Source organism: Jaculus jaculus, chromosome 14 (genome assembly GCF_020740685.1).
Source record: "Jaculus jaculus isolate mJacJac1 chromosome 14, mJacJac1.mat.Y.cur, whole genome shotgun sequence".
Lineage (NCBI taxonomy): Eukaryota > Metazoa > Chordata > Mammalia > Rodentia > Dipodidae > Jaculus > Jaculus jaculus.
In genome coordinates, this window is record NC_059115.1 from 12,474,482 (window position 1) to 12,497,542 (window position 23,061).

Here is a 23,061-nt window from a genome sequence, read left to right on the forward strand (position 1 = left end):
CAAATTATAATACTAATCAAATTGAAACCAGCACATAAACAGCCTGCACATACTTAAGCACTGTTTAGTTCCTCGGTATACCTGAAACATACAGTAGTCATATTTGATTATTTTTTGCTTTTATTCTTTATATTTATATTTATTTATTTATTTATTTGTTCATTTTGGTTTCTTGAAGTAGGGTCTTGCTCTAGCGGAGGCTGATCTGGAATTCTCTATATAGTCTCAGACTGGCCTCAAACTCACAGTAATCCTCCTTCTTCTGCCTCCAGAGTGCTGGGATTAAAGGCGTGCACCACAATGCCTGGCTTTGTTTTTATTTTTATGGAGCTAAAAGCATACAGAGGTTAAATAACTCAATCCAACACTCAAATAGCCTATTAAAAATACAGAACCTGGGGCTAGGGAGATGGCTCAGTGAGTAAAGTGCTTGCTGCTGAGTTCAGATTCCCAGCACCCATGTAAATAGTGGGTGTGTTAGTTCATATCTATAATTCTATCACTAAAGGTGGAGGTTTGAGACTTCCTAGAGTTTACTGGCTAGCTAGTCTACTGAAATTGTCAGCCAGGCTCAATTGTTCTTTAAAAAGTATAGCTGGAGAGATGGCTTAGCAGTTAAGACGCCTGCCTGCAAAGCCAGGCTCATAAGCAAATAAACTTTAAACAATATTTTATTTTTATTCATTTATTTGAGAGAGAGAGTGCAGGGCAAATAGAGAGAGAGAATGGGTGTGTCAGGGCCTCCAGCCACTACAAACAAACTCCAGGTGCATGTGCCACCAAGTGCATCTGGCTTACATGGGTACTGGGAAATCGAATCTGGGTCCTTAGGCTTTGCAGGCAAGCGCTTAACTGCTAAGCCATCTCTCCAGCCCTTAAAAATATTTTTTATTTAGGGCTGGAGAGATGGCTTTACAGTTAAGGCGCTTGCCTGTGAAGCCTAAGGACCTCAGTTTAAGGCTCGACTCCCCAGGACCCATGTTAGCCAGATGCACAAGGGGGTGCACGCATCTGAAGTTTGTTTACAGTGGCTGGAGGCCCTGGTGCGCCCATTCTCTCTCTCTCTCTCTCTCTCTCTCTCTCTCTCTCTCTGTCTGTCTGTCTCTTTCTCTGTCACTTTCAAATAAATAAATAAACAAAAAATTTAAAAAATATATTTTTTATTTTTTTATTATTTTTTGTTCATTTTTATTTATTTGAGAGCGATAGACAGAGAAAGAGGGGGAGAGAGAGAGAGAGGGAGAGAGAAAGTGGGCGTGCCAGGGCTTCCAGCCACTGCAAATGAACCCCAGATGCGTGTGCCCCCTTGTGCATCTGGCTAACGTAGGTCCTGGGGAGTCGAGCCTCAAACTGGGGTCCTTAGGCTTCACAGGCAAGCGCTTAACCGCTAAGCCATCTCTCCAGCCCTTAAAAAAATAATTTTAAGAAAAAGTAAGCTGGAAAGAATTGAGGGAGACTACCAATATTGACCTCTGACCTTCACACATACACACCCATCACCCACATACAAACATGCATGCACACACTCATGTTCACACACACATGCACACGCACACACACACAAATAATAAATACAGGACACTGACTCAATGTTGAATTTCAGATAAATAATATATATTTAAAGTAATTATCAACTATTATATGGAACATACCTATACTTAAAAACAACTTACTAAATACATTTTAAAATAGTTGTTTTGCCTAGACATGCCACTGGTAATATTTTTGATACATCTGTGATCAAAAAGTTATTCTGTGTTTATGTGAAACTTAATTTCATGGTGTCCCACGTATTTTTATTTGCTAGCTCTGACAACCATGTGTTTGGGGGTGTCACAGTTGGAGACTGGTCAGCTGGGAGAACCACCCTCCCCTTCAACCTCAGGCAGGCTGGCTGAACTCAGTTCCTCTCTGCTGTGTTCTCATGTTCCCAGTAATAGGAGGAGTCAGGGAGCTCACAGCTGAATGTTCTTAGTAAGCCCCTTGCCGTAGAGCTGGCCTCTCTTCATGTGACGTGTTGAGAGTATCAGCCCATCCATCTCCGCAGAAGTCCTGGGAAGGAGTCACTTAACACCTCCATTTCAGAATTGGAGCTGCCCAGGGAAAATGAAGCAGGGTCATTTGCTCAAGGTCCAGGTGAGGAGTATTAATGTTTTTATTTATTTACTATAACGACATACCCAAGCAAGGCAGGCTGCTTCATAAAGAGAAGAGAGCATTTGACTCATAATTTTAGAAGTTAAAAGTCTAAAAATATAGTGCATGCTCTTGTCAAAGTTCTCCTTGTCCATGTCACATCGTGTGTGTGTGTGTGTGTGTGTGTGTGTGTGTGTGTGTGTGTGTGTGTTTCTCTCTGCATAGACTCTCTCCCTTTCCTAATGAGGGTTACACGATAGGAGCTTCACCCTAAAGACCTACTAACCACTTCTGCAGAGCCCCATCTCAAACACTAAAGGCAGTTTTAGGTTTCCATCTTCTTGATGCCATTAAGGGAATACTTTGGGAGTTCAAGTTCTGTGTGGTTTGTGGAGGGCCTGGAATTTGAAACTGGGTTATTAAACTCTAGATTTTTCTTTTTTTTTTTTTTGGTGTAAGACACTATGTCATCACTTTAGAACGGGGCTTTAAAAAACCAAGAGATTTTTTTTTTTAAAAAAAACTTTTCTATTGACAATTTTCATAATGTACATAATGCATTTTGATCGTGATCCCTTCTGATTACCTTCTTTTGTTCCCCTTTCACTGAACTTCTTTCCAACTATTTTGATGTCTTTTTTCTTTTTTTTGGCCCTTCTCCATCATAAACGATGGAATGCTGATGGGCTCAATATTATGAAGGTAAGGACAGCCACTGTGAGTCATGAATGCAATAGCCACTTCATGTCCAGAAGACAGCGGGCCAAAGCACTGTTCCCGTCCTCTGGCTCTTATTTTCTTTTCGCCGCCTGTTCTACAGTGTTCTCTGAGCCTGCAGGGCTTGATAGAAGTGTCCCAACAGTCCCTCATTTTCAGCAATTTGATGCATTTTGAGTTTCAAGGAGGAAGTTTGCTCACTAAGAAATGTCTTCTGTTTGTAGTGTGTGTGTTATGAACATGTGAAAGCAAATGTGCATGCCTGGTGCACATACATTTGGCAAAAAGATGACATCAAGTGTCCTTTAAAAAAAAAAATCACTCTTTGGTGACAGAGTCTCTCATTAAACCCAGGGCTTGCCGTTTTTCAGTTAGACTGACTGACCAGTGCCCTGGTGACCCTCCTGTCTCTGGCCCTGTAGCAACTGAGGTTATAGACATGTGTGACCATGCTTGGCTTTGTATGGAGGTGTTCCGGATTGAACTCAGTTCTCGTGCCTGCACAGTAAGCACCCTTACCTAGCTGAGCCATCTCCCCAGCCTCCAAGAGCTGTCTTTGTGTGCGCGTGCGTTTGTGTGTTTGTGTCACATGCACACACACTGCCTGTTTCCCGGCCACTGGAGGGTGAATTGGTTTGATTTCCAGTTAGAGTTTTCCCAGCACTTTTCTACTCTTAATGGTCCATTGCAGTCACCCAAGAGAGGCTCTGCAAGGAATAATAGTTATTTATTTGCTAGTAGCAGGGCATTGCAATGAGAATGCATGTGCTGGAGTAAACTACGGGTGTGCTCAAGGCTGAGGCAAAGGGAAGTTTTCATTAGCAGAAAAGGGGCAAATCTATGTCAGGTCTTGGGTACAAAGCTCACTGGGCTTAGAGTCTTGAGGGATAAGATGGCATCAGCTCCTTGATGGATGTTCCCTTGTAGGGAAAGGAAATAAACTTTGTTACAGAAATAGATGCATATGTGCAAGGTGTGAAAAGCATGGAGTGAGTCCAGAACCTGAAGGGATTTCTGGTGAGGCTTTAGAAAGCCCTTTACAAAGTGTATTTGTGGGGTTGGGGAGGTGGCTTGGGGGGCAAAACACTTGTCTTGAAAGCATGAGGACTTGAGTTTGGACTCCGCCCACCCCCTGCCCACTCCAGCACCCATGTAAATGCTAAGCATGGTGACACATGCCTGTAATCCAGCACTGGAAAGGTGGAGATAGGAATATTCTCAGGACAAGCTGGCAAATTATGTTAGCTGAGTCAGTGAGCTCTGGGTTCTATGAGAAACCCTGTCTCAAAAAAAAAAAAAAAAAAACAAGTGAAGGAGACACCTCGCCGCACATGGCCACGAGCACCCACACATGTGAACTCACACACAAACATGCACACACACATACAGGAAAGAAATAAAAGGTTCTTATTTCAGCCAACAGTCTTGAGTCCGCCTTTTATTATTTATTTATTTGCATGCAAGCAGGGAGAGACAGAGAGAGAGAGAGAGACAGAGAGAGAGAATGGGCACACCAGGACTTCTGGTGGCTACAAACCAGCTCCAGATGCATACGTCACTTTGTGCATCTGGCTTTACGTGGGTACTGAGGAATCGAACCCTGGGCCATTATTAGATTTTGCAAGCAAATGCCTTTAGACATCTCTCTAGCCCTGATTATCATCTCAGTATCCACAAATTTCATGTGATTTTTCCCCTCTTCCCTCCATCCCTCCTTTCTTTCTTTTTTTTTTTTTTTCTTTCTTCCTTTTTCTTTCTTTCTTGCCCAGGTCAGTCTTGAACATTGTGATCCTCCTGCCTCCCAAATAGCTAGGATTATAGGTATGTAACACCATTTTATTCATTTTTGTTTCTGTTTATGTTTTTCAAGGTAGGATCTCACTCTGGCCCAGGCTGACCTGGAATCTCAGGGTGGCCTTAAACTCACGGTGATCCTCCTCTCTCTGCCTCCCGAGTGCTCAGATTAGAAGCGTGCGCCACCACGCCTGGCCATTTGCTTCTTCTTAAAGAGGGACCCTTTCAAGCCCAGAATGCACAAACCAGCCTCTGTGCCTGTCAAATGCCAGGCCAAACACTCCACACGACTTATCCAGTTGACCTTCAAGGAAGGAGGCCTTGCTGATGCTGGTTTCTGGTCGAGAACATGAAACCTTAGAGAAGTGACATGCCCTACCCGGAGCTAGAGTTACTGATGCAAACCCAGAACCCTGGCTCCACTGCCCTCACCTGGCAGTTCTGCCTACAGTAGTCCTAGTGCTTTACCCCCTCACCATCAAGAGCAAGAAGACCCCAGCATTGAAGCCTATGCCCCAGTTTATAGAGGTGAGAGAAACATGAGGTGGGAATATGTGGGCAGATAGGAATTGAGAGGCCCACAAAGCCTTCTGACCCCCCCAAATGAATTCTCCTGAAGCGAGAGGGGGTGGAACTCCTGGGCAATTTTGTCAAATGGGCACTCCCTTGCAGGGATGTGTGTTGGGAGCTGGAAGGCCACCTAGGCTCTTCATTGTGGCCTAGAGAACCTGCCTTTGCTGGCCTCATCTCCAACCATTCTGTCAAGGGCCTATCTGTCATGAAGGGTGGAGGCAACCAATGTGAAAGGGTCTCATGAGGATGGTTATCAGTGGGGTGACTCTGGTCCAAGGGCTGCCTCCTTTTCTGTTTTTCTTTTCTTTTCTTTCTTTTTTTTTTTTTTTTGAGGTAGAATCTCGTTCTAGCCCAGGCTGACCTGGAATTCACTGTGTGGTCTCAGGGTGGCCTTGAACTCACGGTGATCCTCCTACCTCTGCCTCCCAAGTGCTGGAATTACAGACATGCGCCACTATGCCCAACTTCTCCTTTTTAAATTAACCTTTGCGGGGGGGCGGCTAAAGAGATTGATCAGTGGTTAAGGTGTTTGCTTGCAAAGCCTGACGTCCTAGATGCCATTCCCCAGTACCCATGTAAAGCCAGAGTCACAAAGTGGCACATGCATATGCAGTTAGTTTACAGTGGCAATTGGGTGCACCCAATTCTCTCTTTTCTCCCCCTTTCTCCTTACAAATAAATAAATAAATACATGTTTCAAAACCTTTTTTTAATTTTCTATATTTATACATGAAGTAATGTCTTTTAATTATATCAATTGCCCAATACTCTCTTTTATCTCCCTCCCACTGATTCCCCTTCCCCTTCCCAACTAGTTCCCCTAATATGTTTATGAACTGTTCTTCTCTTTCCTTCCTCTCCCATCCCTCCTTCACTTCCTTCATTCCTTTCTCCTCCTCTTCCTTCTTTTTCTTTCTTCCTTCTTATTTCCTCTTCTTCCTTTTTCTTTAAAGATGGCCCAGTGAGTTACATTAGGGTTGCTCACAGAAGCATGAGTAAGTGGCTGTTTACAGGATCATGGGCACCTGACCAGTGGCTGTACCACTGAGGACGTTTCTCTCCCTCCTCCAACAGTCTAACTATGCAGGAACCCTTAGTGAGGGGTGGGGCTCCTGCGCACCCCCCCTTCCAAACAACAACACAACGTTGGCAAGCTCAATTACTTGCACATAATTACATATTCAAAGGAGGTTAAAAAACAGTGCAGAGATGTCCTGAATGCCTTTGATCCTCAGGAAGTTGACTAGCAACGTTGTGTGTTTTATCTCACTGTGCGGTTTTATCATGACCACAGCATTGACCACGTCTGCCAAGACACAGGCCCATTTTCTCAGCTCAAACTTTCTCCTTTCTGCCCCTTCATAGGTCCAGATGCTGCACTTCTCTCTGATTTTGTTTTGTGTTTTTGAACATCAGCACACAGTTTAGCCTCTTTGGGTAGTGACATTTGAAGTTCTGTTCCTCAAATTCAACATTGAAAAAGCAAGGCTGGGCTGGGATGAAGCCTTGGTGGATAAAGGCGCTTGGTTGAAATGAGCAATGTCCATTTATGCCTAGAAGACAGTTCATATGGATGCTTGAATCCTGCTGGGGGAATATCGGTACAATGTTCTTTCTTTCTGTAAACTTTTCATTGGCAATTGAAAATTTGCACTTGTATATATGTGTTTTGATCATAATTCCCTCCCATTGTTTTCTTCTGTTCCCCATGCCCCTTCCATGTAAACCCTTCTTTCAACTAGTCCCTCTTCTATTTTGATACACTTCTCTCTCTCTGTTTTGCCTCTTACATTATCCATGATAATATGGTGATGGTCCCAATCATATGCAGATAAGCCAGCCACTGTCAAGTCATGAATGCAACTGTGACTGTGTGTCTGGAAGACAGCATTCCAAAGCACTCCTAACCATCTTCTGGCTCTTACATTCTTTCTGCCACCTCTTCTGCAATGTTCCCTGAGCCTTGGAGCAAGTGACACAGATGTCTCATTTAGCACCAAGCACTTAACTGTCACTTCTCAGCACCACTGATTCTTGAGTCTCCCCTGTAGTCTCTGCCAACTGAGACAAGAAGCTTCTCTGACCAAAGATCAGAATAGCACTAAACTATGGGCATAGACATAATAAATATTTAGAGGGCAGTCTATGGGCACAAAATATCCACTTAGCCAAATACAGCAGTAACTTACCCCTTGTGTTTATGGCCTTTCCAGCCATGAGCTTTTGACTAGATTTTCATTATCAGGCAGGAATTTCTTCCCATGGAGCAGACCTCAAATTCAGTCAGAGAGCAGGTGGTTATCCCCAGAACAGTCATGCCACTACTTCACCAGGGGCCACATCTTGCCTGGCTGATCAGTCGTGTAGCTCTTAGTCAGCGCACTGCTGGGTTAGACCACTGACTTTTCTCCCTCAGCAGCCTGCTTTAACCACCCAGTGCTATGAAAACATTTATGATTTAGTTCGTTAACTAACACATCTTTTAACAATTGCAAATTGCTGTTTTTGTTGGAAATTTTAAATGGGTGAACAAATAAAGATCCATATCTTGATGGGCATCTGGTTTTCAAAATTCTAAATGATGCCTTAGATGTGTATCTTATTCCCTGCATGTACTTTTAACCTAAAATCAAATAGTGCACTCTGTTAATGTTATGCATGTGAAAAGATATAAGGGTGGCATCAAAGTAGAGGAGAGACTAGTTGAAAAAAGAAGGGATTCAATGGAGGGGGGAGTGGTCATGGTGGGAGGTGATTATGATCATGGTATTTTGTCTATCTAGTTATATGGAAGTTGTCATTAAAAAGTTACAAAATTTGAAAAAATATGTATAATTTAAAAATATGTAAGAGTGGAATAAACTGGAATCTGAAATTCACTATGAAATGTACCTCAAAAGTAAGATGGCTTGACAGATGGACAGAGATGGAGAGATGGCCGCAGATGGCAACCACAGTAGAACATGAATGGAAGATTCAGGTGAATGAGTGCTCCTGGGGGATTTCATCAGCACATCTCTGCACTGGGATATTTGTTTTTAGAGTCCAATGTTGGGATGAGGAAGTTCAAACATTACAAATGTACAGAAGACTATGTTGTTAAAGTAACCTTGTCTTTCTTTTCTTAGCTATCTAGTTCATTCCACAGAGGCAGTGTTTTCCAGCTTCTTCTATTAGCTCAGAAAGTTCTAGGTTCATGAAAATAACTATTCGTGTGTTCCAATAATTTCTTGTTTCTTGGACAAAAGTGGCAAATGTAAGGAAGGGGTTTATTTCAGGGGACAGTTTCAAGGGGGAGTTTCATCATGGCAGAGGAAAGCATGCTCAAAGCCAACAGCAGGGAGTCACATCTATTCACATCAGCAGTGAGGAAGTAGCTGGAGTGAGCTTTCTCTGAACACCCACTGGGAATGAACTTCAAGCTCGGCTCCCCAGTGACATACCTCCTCTGGCAAGGCTCCACCAATTAGGGATTAAGTATGAGGCTTAATCAGAAACACCTGAAGCTAGTGGGACATTTTATATTCAATCCATTACGTGTATGTTTCATTTACTATATATTTATGTTTACTTTTCCATATATGGATACTCACCATGGGTACCTACTATTCAGGGTTTTGATTTCCCTCTTCCCGAGTTGGTATGAAACATAAAATGTGTGCCTGGACCGTAATATGTACTCAATGCATGATAACGTTTGTAAAATTCTTTTTTTTTGTTTTGTTTTGTTTTGTTTTTAGGCATTTTTCACTTTTTTTTTTTTTTTTTAAACAGGATGACTCCCAACATGTTGTAACTACTTCTCTCCCTGGGAACATATTTCAGAACATAAAGCACTTTCCTAGTAGAGACATTGGGATGTTTTAAAAAAATATGGAACGCTTCACGAATTTGTGTGTCATCCTTGCGCAGGGGCCATGCTAATCTTCTCTGTATCGTTCCAATTTTAGTATATGTGCTGCCGAAGCGAGCACACGTTTGTAAAATTCTTTATCACTGTTTTCTTTCCTTTTTTTTTTTTTCTCTTTCTTCTCCTTTCTTTTGAGATACTGGGTATTGAACTGAGGGCCTCACATATGCTAGACAAGCATTCTACCACAGAGTTACATGCTTGGTTCATCACTAAGGTTTTATTATGAATTGATTTCCTCCATCTTTTTTATTTGTTTGTTTTTAAGTAGGGTCTCACTCTAGGCCAGGCTGACCTAGAATTCACTATGTAGTCTCAGGCTGGCCTTGAACATACAGCGATCCACTCTGCCTCTGCCTCCCAAGTGATGGGATGGGATTTCCCAATCTTTAAGGCCAGCCAGCATGATCACAGTACTTCTTGCCTCCTCCACCAGCCTGCTTTCACAGAATTCTAATCACATATCAAAGAAGCTCTCCAAATGAAGGGGACAATGCCGGGCACATCGTCACCAGCCTGGAGCAAGGTAAGCTGTTTGTTTTCCACTTTGACTAGAAGCCTGCTTGGTTTGGAGAAAGTAGGCATGTTCTGACCCTCCCTCCCAGCTCAGGTTCTGCCCTCCCTGTGTATGCACTACACCTTCAAAGGGCCCATCCCATCAGGAGATGCTTGAGGGTGTTCCCTTCTTTCATAATTCCTGTCTCTCATCCAGAGACACCTACTCCATCATCCTCTCTTCCTTCACCTTGCTTCCTTCTCTTCATAGCAGTTGCTGTCAACATGATGAATCTATTTGTTCATCACCTGTCTGCTCTGAGGTCAGGAACTTTGTCCCTTGTTCACTGACTTATTCAATCCCTGTGCCCAGAAACAGATGTCACACTTTATACATATGGGATGAATGATTTAAGAATGAGTGAATGAGGGCTGGAGAGATGGCTTAGCGGTTAAGTGCTCGCCTGTGAAGCCTAAGGACCCCGGTTCGAGGCTCGGTTCCCCAGGTCCCACGTTAGCCAGATGCACAAGGGGGCGCACGTGTCTGGAGTTCGTTTGCAGAGGCTGGAAGCCCTGGTGCGCCGATTCTCTCTCTCTCCCTCTATCTGTCTTTCTCTCTGTGTCTGTCACTCTCAAATAAATAAAAATTAAAAAAAAAAAAAAAGAAGAATGAGTGAATGAATGAATGACAAAATGGGTTAGTGAATAGTTTTATCTGAGGCAGTCAGACTTTGCAAAGGGCACCTGGAACCCATGACCCCTTCTAATACCATCACTGCTGATTTTTTTTTTTTTTCCTTTGGGAGACCCTTGTCTTCTAATCACTGTGGATGCAGATGATCTTTTCCTCACCTCACCCCACTTCCAGATATTAACAGGGCCACAGTAACTGATTCAGGGCTGGGCACATAACTCAACTCTCAAACTCAAACTCAGGGCTGGGCATGTAACTCAATCATTTTTTATTATTGTTGTTGTTGTTGAAGTAGGGTTTCACTCCAGCCCAGGCTGACCTGGAATTTACTCTGTAGCCTCAGGCTGGCCTTGAACTCATGGTGATCCTCCTACCTAAGCCTCCCTACTGCTGGGATTAAAGGTGTGCACCATCATGCACACCTTTATAACTCAACCTTGAACAATTGAATTAGTTTTGGGACTTTTGCTTTAACTCCAGGATTGCTAAATTGATGGAACAGAACCTTGCAGGGGCACCATAAAAAACGAGAGGGTCCCAGGGGAGACAGAAAGAGAGAAAGAGAGAGGATGGGCCTGTTGTCAACAAGTTAGACCCATGGGCTGAGTATCCTGGAGGGCAGGAGAAAGGGCAAGAGCCTCTTTCCTATTAGCATCAGCAGATACCCCCCCCACACACACACACACGTGAATATGTGTGGAAATGAGTTAAAACTCACAATAAAGCTATAACAGCTGTACCGAGATGACTTTGTGCCATCAGTTGTTAAAGTTTCCATTTGTTTTGTTTCCTTTGCCCTTCCTTGTTGATACGCACATTTACTGCTTCCAAAGCAGTGAGCACAGGCTGCACACATCACCGCAAAGCATAAAGGAAGGCTCAGGAGAGCCCGAGACTGCCCCAGTTCGACTCCCCAGCACCCATGTAAACAGCTGGGCGTGACCATGCACATCAACAACCCAAGTCCTGTGGGGGGACAGAGAACTGAGTATCACTGAGGCATTCTGAAAAAAAAATGGTGAAAATGACAACTTTGGGTTGTGTGAGAAACTCTACTTCAAGGAAACAAGTGGATGAGTGAAAAAGGAGGGGAGGACCGCCAGTGTTCTCTGGCCTCTGCAGGTGTGTGTGTGTGCAGGGTGCACATATCTGCATACACATGTGCATAAACTACACACCACACACACACACACACACACACACACACACACACACACACACACTCCCTAAAAGAATAAGATTTTTGAGCCGGGCATGGTGGCGCACGTCTTTAATCCCAGCACTCGGGAGGCAGAGGTAGGAGGATCGCCGTGAGTTCGAGGCCACCCTGAGACTCCATAGTGAATTCCAGGTTAGCCTGAACCAGAGTGAGACCCTACCTCGAAAAAAACCAAAAAAAAAAAAAAAAAAAAAGAATAAGATTTTTGGCACTAAGGGTTGACAGTATTGCTAATTACTCCTCCCATCTGACAGATGTAGAAACAGAGTTATTATGTGGCAAAGATGGAAGCTGGTAGCCAGGCGTGGTGGCGCACGCCTTTTATCCCAGCACTCGGGAGGCAGAGGTAGGAGGATCACCGTGAGTTCGAAGCCACCCTGAAACTACATAGTGAATTCCAGGTCAGCCTGAGCTAGAGTGAGACCCTACCTTGAAATAACCAAAAAAAAAAAAAACCCAAAAAACAAAAATAAGATGGAAGCTGGTACTGAGTCCACATACCCCACTCCTGCTCTGTACAAAGCCAGCTCAACCATGCCACTAACTTCTCTTCTGTTTTCTCTCCTCTTGAAGCCATTCCACTCGCTTTGGCGCTCACTTCCTCCTGGACGACCTCTGCTCTGCTCTACCTGGCTCTGCCCGTCTCTGTCACCTTCTCTCTCAAGTCTTCCCTGGCTGGGGATGGGGTGCCCTTTCACCACGCTCCTCCTCTGCTAGCACCTGCCACGTCACACCGTGGTGCTCCTGGGGCTGTGCCCGGGCCACTGCTCCCTGCTCTGCACGGCGGGCCCCAGAAGGACAGTCACAAGGCCATTGTCATGTAAGCTGTTTGGATATGTTTTTTTTTTTTTTTCTTTTTTGATTTTTCAAGGTAGGGTCTCACTCTAGCCCAAGCTGACCTAGAATTCACTATGTAGTCTCATGGTGGCATTGAACTCTGTGTCCCTGGGATTAAAGGTGTGCCTGGCTCTGGATGTAATGATTTTTTTGTGTGTTGGCACTAAGGGTTGACAGTATTGCTAATTACTCCTCCCATCTGACAGATGTAGAAACAGAGGTAGGCTCTCACTTTAGCCAAGGCAGACTGACCTGGAATTCACTATATAGTCTCAGGGTGGTCTTGAACTCATGGCAGTCCTCCTACCTCTGCTTCCCAATTGCTGGGATTAAAAGCATGCACCACCACGCCCAGCTGGATATAATGAGCTTTACTTCCTTCTGTGTGTGAACATTCAGGGCTGGCCAACCGTGACTTTGATCTTATTTCTCTTCCTTACCAAGCTGAGGAGGGTCCATTCCATGTTCAGTCCACATTCTAGCTCAGAGGAAAGGAAGATGCAGGAAAGGACAAACATGGTTTGATTCTAAAAGAAAATATGAACATAGTTCCCCCCTTTGTTTTTCCAGGTGGGGGGGGGGTCTCACCTGGAATTCACCATATAGCCTCAGGGTGTCCTTGAACTCATGGCAATCCTCCTACCTCTGCCTCCCAAGTGCTGGGATTAAAGGCGTGCGCCAACCCGCCCAGCCCACTCCCCCCAACCCCCGTTGTACAGACAAGTTCTTGCTCTGTGGCCCAGGTGACTTACAGCTCTTCCTGCCTCCGCCTCCCACATACTGGGTTTTCAGGAATGCATCACCACACATGGCTTGAACCTATCACTTCTATTTATACTTGTTTGGCTATAACACATCTAACCACATCTAACTACATGGGATGCTGGTAGATATACCTTTTGACTGGGCACCCATGGTTGTACCTAGAACATGCCTATTACATAAATAGCAAAGGAAAATGTGTATTGTGTCCACCAGGCCATGATGTATGCATAAATTAATGAAATTATTATCCAAGCTTGTGTCTGTTTCCCATTGTCTAGGATCTGCCTGCCTTTTAAACAGATACTTGCTCTAGTGAGCTCTTTTTTAATATTGACCATGTACATAACAGTGAGCTAATTCATTCCTTTCTTTTGTGTGGTATCATAACTTTAACAACACTAGTAAGTGCTGTGACACTGAGCTAACAGACTCAGGCCCTTGAGCTAATTTCTTTACCCATGTTTACCCACTTAGTCCTCATAATTACCCCAAAATGCAACAAAATATATATATATACATACAGAGAGCTTAGACCACATAGCCACACAGGCAGTAAGTGGGCATCCCAGGATTCAATGCCAGGAAGTCTGGTGCCTGACCGTCATTGGTATTTACCTCACAAATAGGGAAACTGGGAGATTGCCAAATGGTCAAACAATTTAAGTGCAAGAACCTCGCCCAGGTGCTGACTTTTCCAGCAAACCACAGCATTCGTTCATTCACTCACCCCTTCAGCACATGCATGATACACATGCGGTAGTTATTTGTTACCACAGCCAGGCTTCTTAGCAAACCATGAACTCCAGGGGCACACACAGACAATCTGTCAGCTCATCTAAATGAAATTCTCTAGGAACCTTGAAGACTTGGCCTGACTCAACATCATTCATACTTCTAGCAGCCTGACCAGGGCACATTCTTTCTCCGATTACTTGCAGAGGTGGTGTGAGGGTACTGCTGATTCTCAGGCATGCTTTAAGTTTTTGCTTATGTCAAAGTTTCTCAGCATCCCACAAGCCAAAGGAAGACGTGTAGCCAAATGAGAAGGCACTGCACGTTCACACAGAGGTGTGGACATAGCACAGGGTGAGAGGTGCTGAGGCCATCTTTGCTACAGACTGCTAACGTGTAGAAGGCTGAACACAGGACTGGAGAGGTGGCTTACTAGTTAAGGCACTTGCGTGCAAAGCCAAGGATCCAAGTTCATTTCCCCAGGATGCACGTAAACCAGATGCACAAGGTGGCAGATGTGTCTGGAGTTCGTTTGCAGTGGCTAAAGGCCGTGGCATGCCCCATTCTCTCTGTTTCTCTCTGTCTCAAATAAATAAATAAATAAATGAAAATAAAGATTTTTTTTTTTTTTTTAAAAAAAGAGAGATATCGGAACACACCTTGAACTTCTATCCCTTCGCATCTGTTCTCCTGGGCTGAGGGAGAGACCTGAACTGTGGGAACCCCTGTGGGCTTTGGTGTTACAGGAGCCAGTGATCTTCAAAGATGTAGCTGTGTTCTTCACCCCGAAGGAGTGGCAGCTGCTGAATCCTGCTCAAAAGGACCTGTATAAGGAGGTGATGCTTGAGAACTATGAAAATGTGGCCTTTGTAGGTAAGGAAAACTTCCCTGGGTTCCAGAAAGCACACACATCTTGATTCTGAAATCTGTGCATTTTGTGGATGGATAAACTCTACTCTTAGGCTAAACTCAGAACCTGGTGCTTTGATAATGTTGGTTTCATTCTAAGATTGGCTCCTTCTCACATCTCAGTAAAGTTGCCAGCCACTCAAGACATTTAACTTTTATTTATTTACTTATTTTTCACTTTAAATATTTTATTTTTATTTCTTTATTTGAGAGAGAGAAAAAGAGAGGGAGGGAGAGGGAGAGAGAATGGGCACACCAGGGCCTCCAGATGTTGAAAACGAACTCCAGATGCATGCACCCACCTTATGTTTACACGGCCTACGTGGGTCCTGTGGAATTGAACCTAGATCCTTTGGCTTTGCAGGCAAGCATCTTAACAGCTAAGCCATTTCTCCAGCTTTTTTTTTTTTTTTTTTTGAGGTAGGGTCTCACTGTAGCCCAGGCTGACCTAGAATTCATGATGTAGTCTCAGGCTGGCCTTGAACTCACAGTGACCCTTCTACCTCCACCTCCTGAGTGCTGGGATTAAAGGTGTGTGCCACCATACCCAGCAGAGAGGGGGGGAGAAAATGGCATGTAAGGGCTTCCAGCCCCTGCAAATGAACTCTAGCAGACTCATGCACCACTTTGTGCATCTGGCTTTAAGTGGGTACTTGGAAATTGAACTCCAGTTGTTAGGCTTTGTAAGTAAGTGCGTTAACCACTGAGCCATCTCTCCAGCCCAAGATATTCAGCGTTTAAAAACCAAACATGCTAGTGCAGGCTTGTAGTTCTCCATCCCCAGGAGGTGGACACAGGAAGATCAGAAGTTCAAGATCATCCTCAGCTGCATAGTGAAGTCCAGGCCATTCTGAGCTATATGACATTCTGTTCAAGTTTAAATGTTAAATTGACTTGCAGGAGAATGTGTTGGTAAAGGATGGCCCAACCAATGTCTGACTGCAACTGTGATTGGATCTGGCTTAAGTCTCATAAACACATCTAAGCCAGTCCTGATAGCCAGTGGGTCCAGCCATGGGATAACTGGCTGCCCTCTATGTCCTATAGGTGTCGGCTCTGTTTTCTGAGTACTACATGAGTTCTCAGCAATAGAAATTTGAGCTGCTGGGTTGGGGGTGTGGGGATAGGACAGACTGAGGAGGCAGTTGCCTCTGCGCTCTGGCTGGCAGTTCTTTGTGCCATCTCTTGGCTGTCTTCCTACTGTGCAAATATTTGGTTTGGAACCAGCTTCTGGAAGACAATGCACCATTTCTTCCCTTCTGTGGAACAGGGCTTCAGAATTTCAAGCCAAAGTGGATCACCAGGTTGGAAGAAGGGGTTGACCTTTATGCCAAGGAGAAAGCTGCCCTTGAAGGTTCACAACAAGGTGATGGCAAAATCTCTGGAAGCAATGATTCCGCAGGTAAGTCACAATGACATTGCTAAGATCTCTGCAAGAAGCCCTCCCTCATGATCCTCCATCATGCTGGGAGGTGGGGATGCAGAGAAAGGATATGACTGTAGAATACGATTCATTTAGGGAAAATATTTCTGTTCCTTCAGCCCAATAGATGTTTCCACTCACACTTTAATTACCACACACTTTCTTTCCCCCACACCCGCTATGTCAGGCTTTTAGGGTTACAGGTAATGCCTAACTCCAGATCTTTGTTCTGACTCTTCTCCTGAAATGCTCTCTCTCCTATTTCTTTTTTTCTTTTTTAATGCAAGAGAGTGAGAGAGCGAGAGAAAGAGAGAGAAAATTGGTGTGCATGGCCTCCAGTCACTGAAATCGAACTCCAGATGCATGTGCCACTTTGTGCTCATGTGCGACATGTTTGTATCACTGTGCATCTGGTTTATGTGGGATCTGGAGAGTCCAACATGGGTCCTTAGGCTTCACAGGCAAGCGCCTTAGCCACTAAGCCATCTCTCCAGCCCTCTCTCTCCTATTTCTTTCATTGTTTCTCAGTTACTGCTTTAGTCTTCCTACTTCTGTACATATATGGGTCAGGATCTTAATAGTTGGAAAGATATTTACAGCACTTTTTTCAGCAGGCTGGTCTATTACTAATCATAATCTTCTAAAATATTATGAGTTCACAGCCCTCTGTTGACTTACAAAAACAACAGCACATATCCGAGTCATGTAATCATTGCCCACCATGGCCTAAACCTCAAGAGAATATGTGAATTTTTTCATTAAGACAATATATGCATTTTTAGGCAGATGTAGTGGCACACACCTTTAATCCCAGCACTCGGGAGGCAGAGGTAGGAGGATCATTGTGAGTTTAAAGCTACCCTGAGACTACATAGTGAATTCCAGGTCAGTTTGGGCTAGAGTGAGACCCTCCCTCCAAAAAACCACAAAAAGACAATATATGCATTTTGGAGAGGGGCCTGAGATGGGGTCTTACTCTGTTACCCACCCTGTCTTGAACTTGTGATCCTCCTGTCTTAACCTCCCAGGTATAGGCATGTATAACCATGCCCAGATAAGATATGAATTTAATAAGAATATGAAATGGTAATAAATGCTACTCATTAAAAATAAAGTTGTCTTTTTCAGTCTAGCTTCTGCTTCCCTAGTTCCAATCATTTATTTTTATTACTTGTTTTTAAATGAGCATGCAAAGTAATGGTTCGTTATGGCATTTTCATACATGCTCTGCTCCTGTTGGCCCTCCTTGCCCATGCCCCTTACCCGTCCACCTTGCTACTTCTGTGGGTCACCTTCCCAATAGCCCCATTCTGTTTTCATGATCCTCTTCTTCCCCTCCATTCCCTTCCTTCTGTCCCTCTCCTCTCTATGTTCATTTATTTCTGTCTCTATCAATCTGTCATGTCTGTCTATCAATCTTTCATCTCTCTATCTCTATTTACCTAGCTAGCTAGCTCTAGCTATAGCTCTAACTCTGTCTAACTCTTCTGGTGCTAAGGACCAAATCCAGAACCTTATGTTTGCTACACAAGTGCTTTTCCACTGAGCTAAACTCCCAACCAACTCTGTCACAGTTTCTTTTACACTCTTTTTTTCTCTCTCCTTCCCTCCTTTAAGATCTGTCTCTCAAATGAGTACTTTTAACCACTGAGCTATCTCTCTAGCACCTTAAGATCTCTTTTTATCTTGCATGGTCCTGTTTCTAGTTGCATGACCCATATCCCCACATATAAAATATGTAAATGGAGGGCTGGAGAGATGGCTTAGCAGTTAAGGCAGTTGCCTGCAAAGCCAAATGACCTTGATTCAATTCCCCAAGACCCACATAAGCCAGATGCACAAGGGGGCACATGCATCTGGAGTTCGTTTGCAGTGGCTGAAGGCCCTGGCATGCTCATTCTCTCTCTCTCTCTCTCTCTCACTCTGCCTCTTTCTCTCTCTCAAATAAATAAAAATTTAAAAAAACAATAAAAATATGTAAATGGGTTCATATATATATATTACATATATCATATACTATATATTATATAACATATTATATGATATACATTTTATATTAAATAAATTAAAATTTCAAATGTGCATATGAGTGAAAACACACAGTATTTGTCTTTCTGAGTCTGGCTTCCTTTGATTAACATAGTATTTTTCCAGTCTTTTTTCACTGTTTATAACTTCTCCAGCTTAACTGTGTCAAGGACGTGTGTGTCTTCTAACCCATGATTTTATCACATGTCCACTAAAATAATGTAAATGAGAAATATGAGCATTGACAAGCATGTTGTCTTAGGCATCACTGACTATTAGAGCAATGAACTATTGTGTGGCTTATATAAACAACATAAATTTCTGGAGGCTAGAAGTCTAGGTACAAGCATGGTTAAGTTCTGGTGAGGGCCCTCTTTTGTTTTCAGATTTTTTTTTTCTTTCAATTTTTTTTTTTAATTTATTTATTTGAGAGTGACAGACAGAGAGAAAGACAGATAGAGGGAGAGAGAGAGAATGGGCGAGCCAGGGCTTCCAGCCACTCTTTTTTTTTTTCTTCAATTTTTTATTTTATTTTATTTATTTATTTGAGAGTGACAGAGAGAAAGACAGATAGAGGGAGAGAGAGTGTTTTCAGATTTTTTACTTCTCCTATGTTCTGACATGGTATTAAGGGAACTAGAAATATATATGGCCTCTTATTGGAACAGTAATCCTATTCCTAATGACCAGAATTACCTCCCAAAGACCCTGCTTCCTAATGCCATCATATAGGAGACTAAGATTTGTAAGTATGAATTTAGGGAAGGCATATGCATTCAATAAATAACAGGCATAAGACAAATAGAACTCTCATAGACTGCTGGTAGAAGTGCAGATCAGTAGAGATGTTTAGGAGAAAAAAAAAACTGTTAAAAGTATCTAATAGAGGGCTGGAGAGATTGCTTGGTGGTTAAGGCATTTGCCTGCAATGACTAAGGATACAGGTTTGATTCCCAAGTACCCACATAATCCAGATGTACAACACAAGGTGACACATGTGTCTAAAGTTAGTTTTCAGTGGCTTAAGGCCCTGGTGTGTCTATTCTCTCTCTCTCTCTCTCTCTCTCTCTCTCTCTCTCTCTCTCTCTCTCTCAAATAATAAATAAAATATATTTTTTTAAAAGTATCTAATTGAATTGTGCATATCCAGTCTGAGCATTCCAAAATCTCCAGTCCTAGCTGTGTACATGATACAAATGTGTATGTATGTCTAACAAAAGGGATGTTTATAGCAGCTTTACCTGGAATGGTCCAAACTTGTCTCTACCTAGATGCTTATAAAGAATAAAAAAAAAAAGTTAAATACTTTTTGGGACATTTAAATAAGGAAATATCTTAAGCAATGCCAATGAGTGAGTTACCATGATCCAAAATGATATAGAAAGATCTCACACACATATCTGAGTACAAAAGGCCATCCACTACCCTGTAGAATACTATAGCTACACTTGTATGATGTACATGTAAAGCTGATGTGTGCTGTGATAAGACAAGATCATGATATTGCAAGAGGGATAAGTCAGTGAGTCAAGCTTGGTAATACTAATGATTGTTTATGGTCTTAACCTTGGTGCTGTAGGCATGAATATGTTGACTTTGTTAACACAAAACAAACAATACTTTAAGTTTGTGTACTCTTTGTTTACCCTAAACACTTTGCAAGCATCTTTAACCTTTGAGCCACACCCCCCCCCCACAGCCCAAATCCTAAACATTTTTGACCAAAAGACAAACAGAGACATGAATCAAGTGTTTGCATTCTAAATACCCTGTAGGAAAGAAGACAAGCAGTCAATCAGAAACAAGCACTCAATCAAAGACATGCAGTCAACCGGGGACAAGCAGTCAATCAAGGACAAGCAGTCAATCAAAGACAAGCCGTCAACGGAAGACAAGCCGCAGCCGTCAGCGGAAGACAAGCCGCAGCCGTCAACGGAAGACAAGCCGCAGCCGTCAACAGAAAACAAGCCGCAGCCGTCAACAGAAAACAAGTTGTCAACCAAGCACAAGCACTCAATCGAAGACAAGCAGTCAACCAATAATAGGCAGTCAACCCACGACAAGCACTCAATCGAAGACAAGCAGTCAACCAGTAACAGGCAGTCAACCCACGACAAGCACTCAATCGAAGACAAGCAGTCAACCAGTAACAGGCAGTCAACCCATGACAGGCAGTCAATCGAAGACAAGCAGTCAACCAGTAACAGGCAGTCAACCCATGACAAGCAGTCAATTGAAGACAAGCAGTCAACCGATGACAGACAGTCAACCCATGACAAGCAGTCAACTGATGACAGGCAGTCAGCTGAAGACTACATTTCCAAAGCCAGACAGCTCTAAGATGCCAGGACAGGGTAAGGTAAAGGAAACAGTCCAAAGCAGTGGACCCCAGAATTTGATAGCAGAAAAGGCATTGGAAAATAACCATAGTCAGTCTCAGAACAAGGAGACATGTGCTCCGAAGGTCACTACAGAGTCGTGCAAAAATACCATTCCTAACGAGAAAGGTCAGGAATCTGTGACCTTGAAGAAACCTTTGAGTCAAACCTCAGCAACCACAACACCCAAGAACACCCCTCAAGCAATGAAGACCCTGAGGAAAGACACCACAAATTCCAAAAAGCATCGGCGCCCCCGGAAGGGTAAAAACCACTTTAAATGTAAGGAGTGTGGGAAAACCTTCAACCAGACCCTCCACCTTGTGGAGCATGAGCGAATTCACACAGGTGAGAAACCACACAGATGTGATAAGTGTGGGAAATCCTTCAGGCACATCTCATACTTCTTCACACACTACAGAATTCATACAGGGGAGAAACCCTACAAGTGTCAGGAGTGCGGTAAAGCATTCAACAGCAGCTCTACCCTCAACAGTCACTATAGGATCCACACAGGTGAGACACCCTTCAAGTGTGACGAGTGTGGGAAAACCTTCAAGCAGAGCACAAAGCTCACTCGCCACCAGCGGGTTCACACTGGGGAGAAGCCCTACAAGTGTGGAGAGTGTAAGAAGTGCTTCAGCCGAAACTCCTCCCTGAAGGAGCACAAGAGGATCCACACTGGAGAGAAGCCATACCACTGTAAGGTGTGTGGGAAAAACTTCAGGGTCAATGCCCATCTTTCAGAGCACCAGCGGCTCCATCAAGAGGAGAAGCCCTACAAGTGTGAGGAGTGTGGGCGGCACTTCCGAAATGGCACTCACCTGTCAGAACACAAGCAGATTCATGTTCCTGGGGCTGAAGAGGACTGCCCAGAGTGTGGGAAATCTTTCCCCAGCAAGGCAACCCTCCTTAAGCATCAAAAAAGGCATAGTGAAGGTTCCAAGTATCGTTGTCAAGGATGCGAGAAGTCCTTTAGGTGTAAGTCAAGCATCGAAAGGCACAAGAGGCTGCATGCCGGAGAGGCGCCTTATGTGTGCACTAAGTGTGGAAAAGGCTTCACCGACAAGACCACCCTGAATAATCACTGCAAAATCCACACTGAAGACCGGCCAGATCCATGCAGCCAGTGTGGGAGAGCTTTCAGACATCAGGCTACCCTGTTGCTCCACCAGAAAATTCATGACAGAAAGAAAAAGTGACTTCTTGGCATGAGAAAAGGTCATTAGCCAGAGCTTATACCTTTATGCCACCAGAAAAGTCAACAGGAGGAAACTTACCTAAATGTGCATTTCCCTCACTTCTCTGTTGTGGTTTTCTGGCCATCTAACAGTCCTCCATATAAAAGAGAAATTTACCCTTCCCACACCTGAGCCCTTGGTTCACTATAAGGAGACAGGTTTGGTTATTCCAACTGAGAGATATGCTACTAGCAACCAGCATCTATAGATAGAGGCCAGGGATGCTGACAGTGTACCAGGCAGGCTCCCTCCCCTTCCAAGAACAAAGGATGTTCTGGACCATATATTAAACAAAAGCCCTATGGGTAATTGAATTTGAGAAGGAATTCAGATAGAATTTTTTCCACCACCCAATACAATAACCACTAATGAGGTGTGGCTATGTAAATTTCAAGGAACCAAAATGAAAGCATAAATGCAATCACTTAGTTGCGTCAACATTTCATAATCTCTCAGTGGCCAATCACTTCTATTTGAGGCACCAAAAATAAAAGAATATTTCTGACACCATTAGAACATCCTATGTAGTGCCGGTGTAGACCTCAGTTATCAAAATTATCACATGGGGTAACTCTGAGCATATGAGCTAATAGGACACAACTTTGGAACATTATAATCATATTTTTCTTATAGCCAAATGTAGCATTTTATATGTTTTCTAAGTACTTTATAAAGTCCATGATGTTTGGGGCACTTTCAGGTCTTGAGTTGTCCATTGCCCACCAACAGGCCTCCTACCTCCCTTGTGCCTGGGCACAATGATCAGTAGGTTACTGATAACATCACTGATACATTGGAACATTCATTGATTGCTTTCTACCTATCAAGTATGGTGCTAAAATCTTTACGTGTGTTATCATAGCTAATTCTCACCAGCGTCATATGAAGTAAGATCTGTTAAGATCCCCAATTTTTAGGTGAGAAAGTCAAGGGTTTTCTTTGAGAACCTATTTTACTTCCTTTCTCCCTTCCTTGACTCTCCTTCCCTTCCTTCCTTCCTTCCTTCCTTCCTTCCTTCCTTCCTTCCTTCCCTTCTCTTCCTTTCCCTTTCCTTTCCCTTCCTTCCCTTCCTTCCTTCCTCCCTCCCTTCCTCCCTTCCTTCCTTCTTTCCTTCCTTTCCCTTCCTTCCTTCACTTCTCTTCCTTTCCCTTCCCTTCCCTTCCCTTCCCTTCCCTTCCCTTCCCTTCCCTTCCCTTCCCTTCCCTTCCCT

At 43.6% G+C, this 23,061-nt stretch overlaps 1 protein-coding gene and 1 non-coding gene across 2 annotated transcripts; one reads left to right on the top strand and one right to left on the bottom strand.

The window, feature by feature from the left end:
• The first annotated feature begins 1,978 nt into the window (after nt 1-1,978).
• On the top strand, nt 1,979-22,831 carry LOC101615035 (zinc finger protein 723-like). Its single transcript, XM_045133683.1, has 5 exons — nt 1,979-2,136; nt 9,567-9,656; nt 14,619-14,745; nt 16,052-16,183; nt 20,008-22,831. Exons 2-5 carry the CDS (start codon nt 9,612-9,614, stop codon nt 21,810-21,812), a joined length of 2,109 nt encoding a protein of 702 aa, XP_044989618.1. The 5' UTR covers nt 1,979-2,136; nt 9,567-9,611; the 3' UTR covers nt 21,813-22,831.
• On the bottom strand, nt 9,088-9,194 carry LOC123455014. The gene has a single exon (XR_006633638.1). It is a non-coding gene; the product is annotated as a U6 spliceosomal RNA (small nuclear RNA).
• Nucleotides 22,832-23,061: the final 230 nt, after the last annotated feature.

Coding starts and splice junctions, on each gene's coding strand:
- LOC101615035 (XM_045133683.1), top strand. CDS start 9,612: ATGAAGGGGACAATGCCGGGCACATCGTCACCAGCCTGGAGCAAG. Junction 14,746..16,051: donor TGAAAATGTGGCCTTTGTAG/GTAAGGAAAACT, acceptor TCTGTGGAACAG/GGCTTCAGAATTTCAAGCCA. Junction 16,184..20,007: donor TGGAAGCAATGATTCCGCAG/GTAAGTCACAAT, acceptor AATACCCTGTAG/GAAAGAAGACAAGCAGTCAA.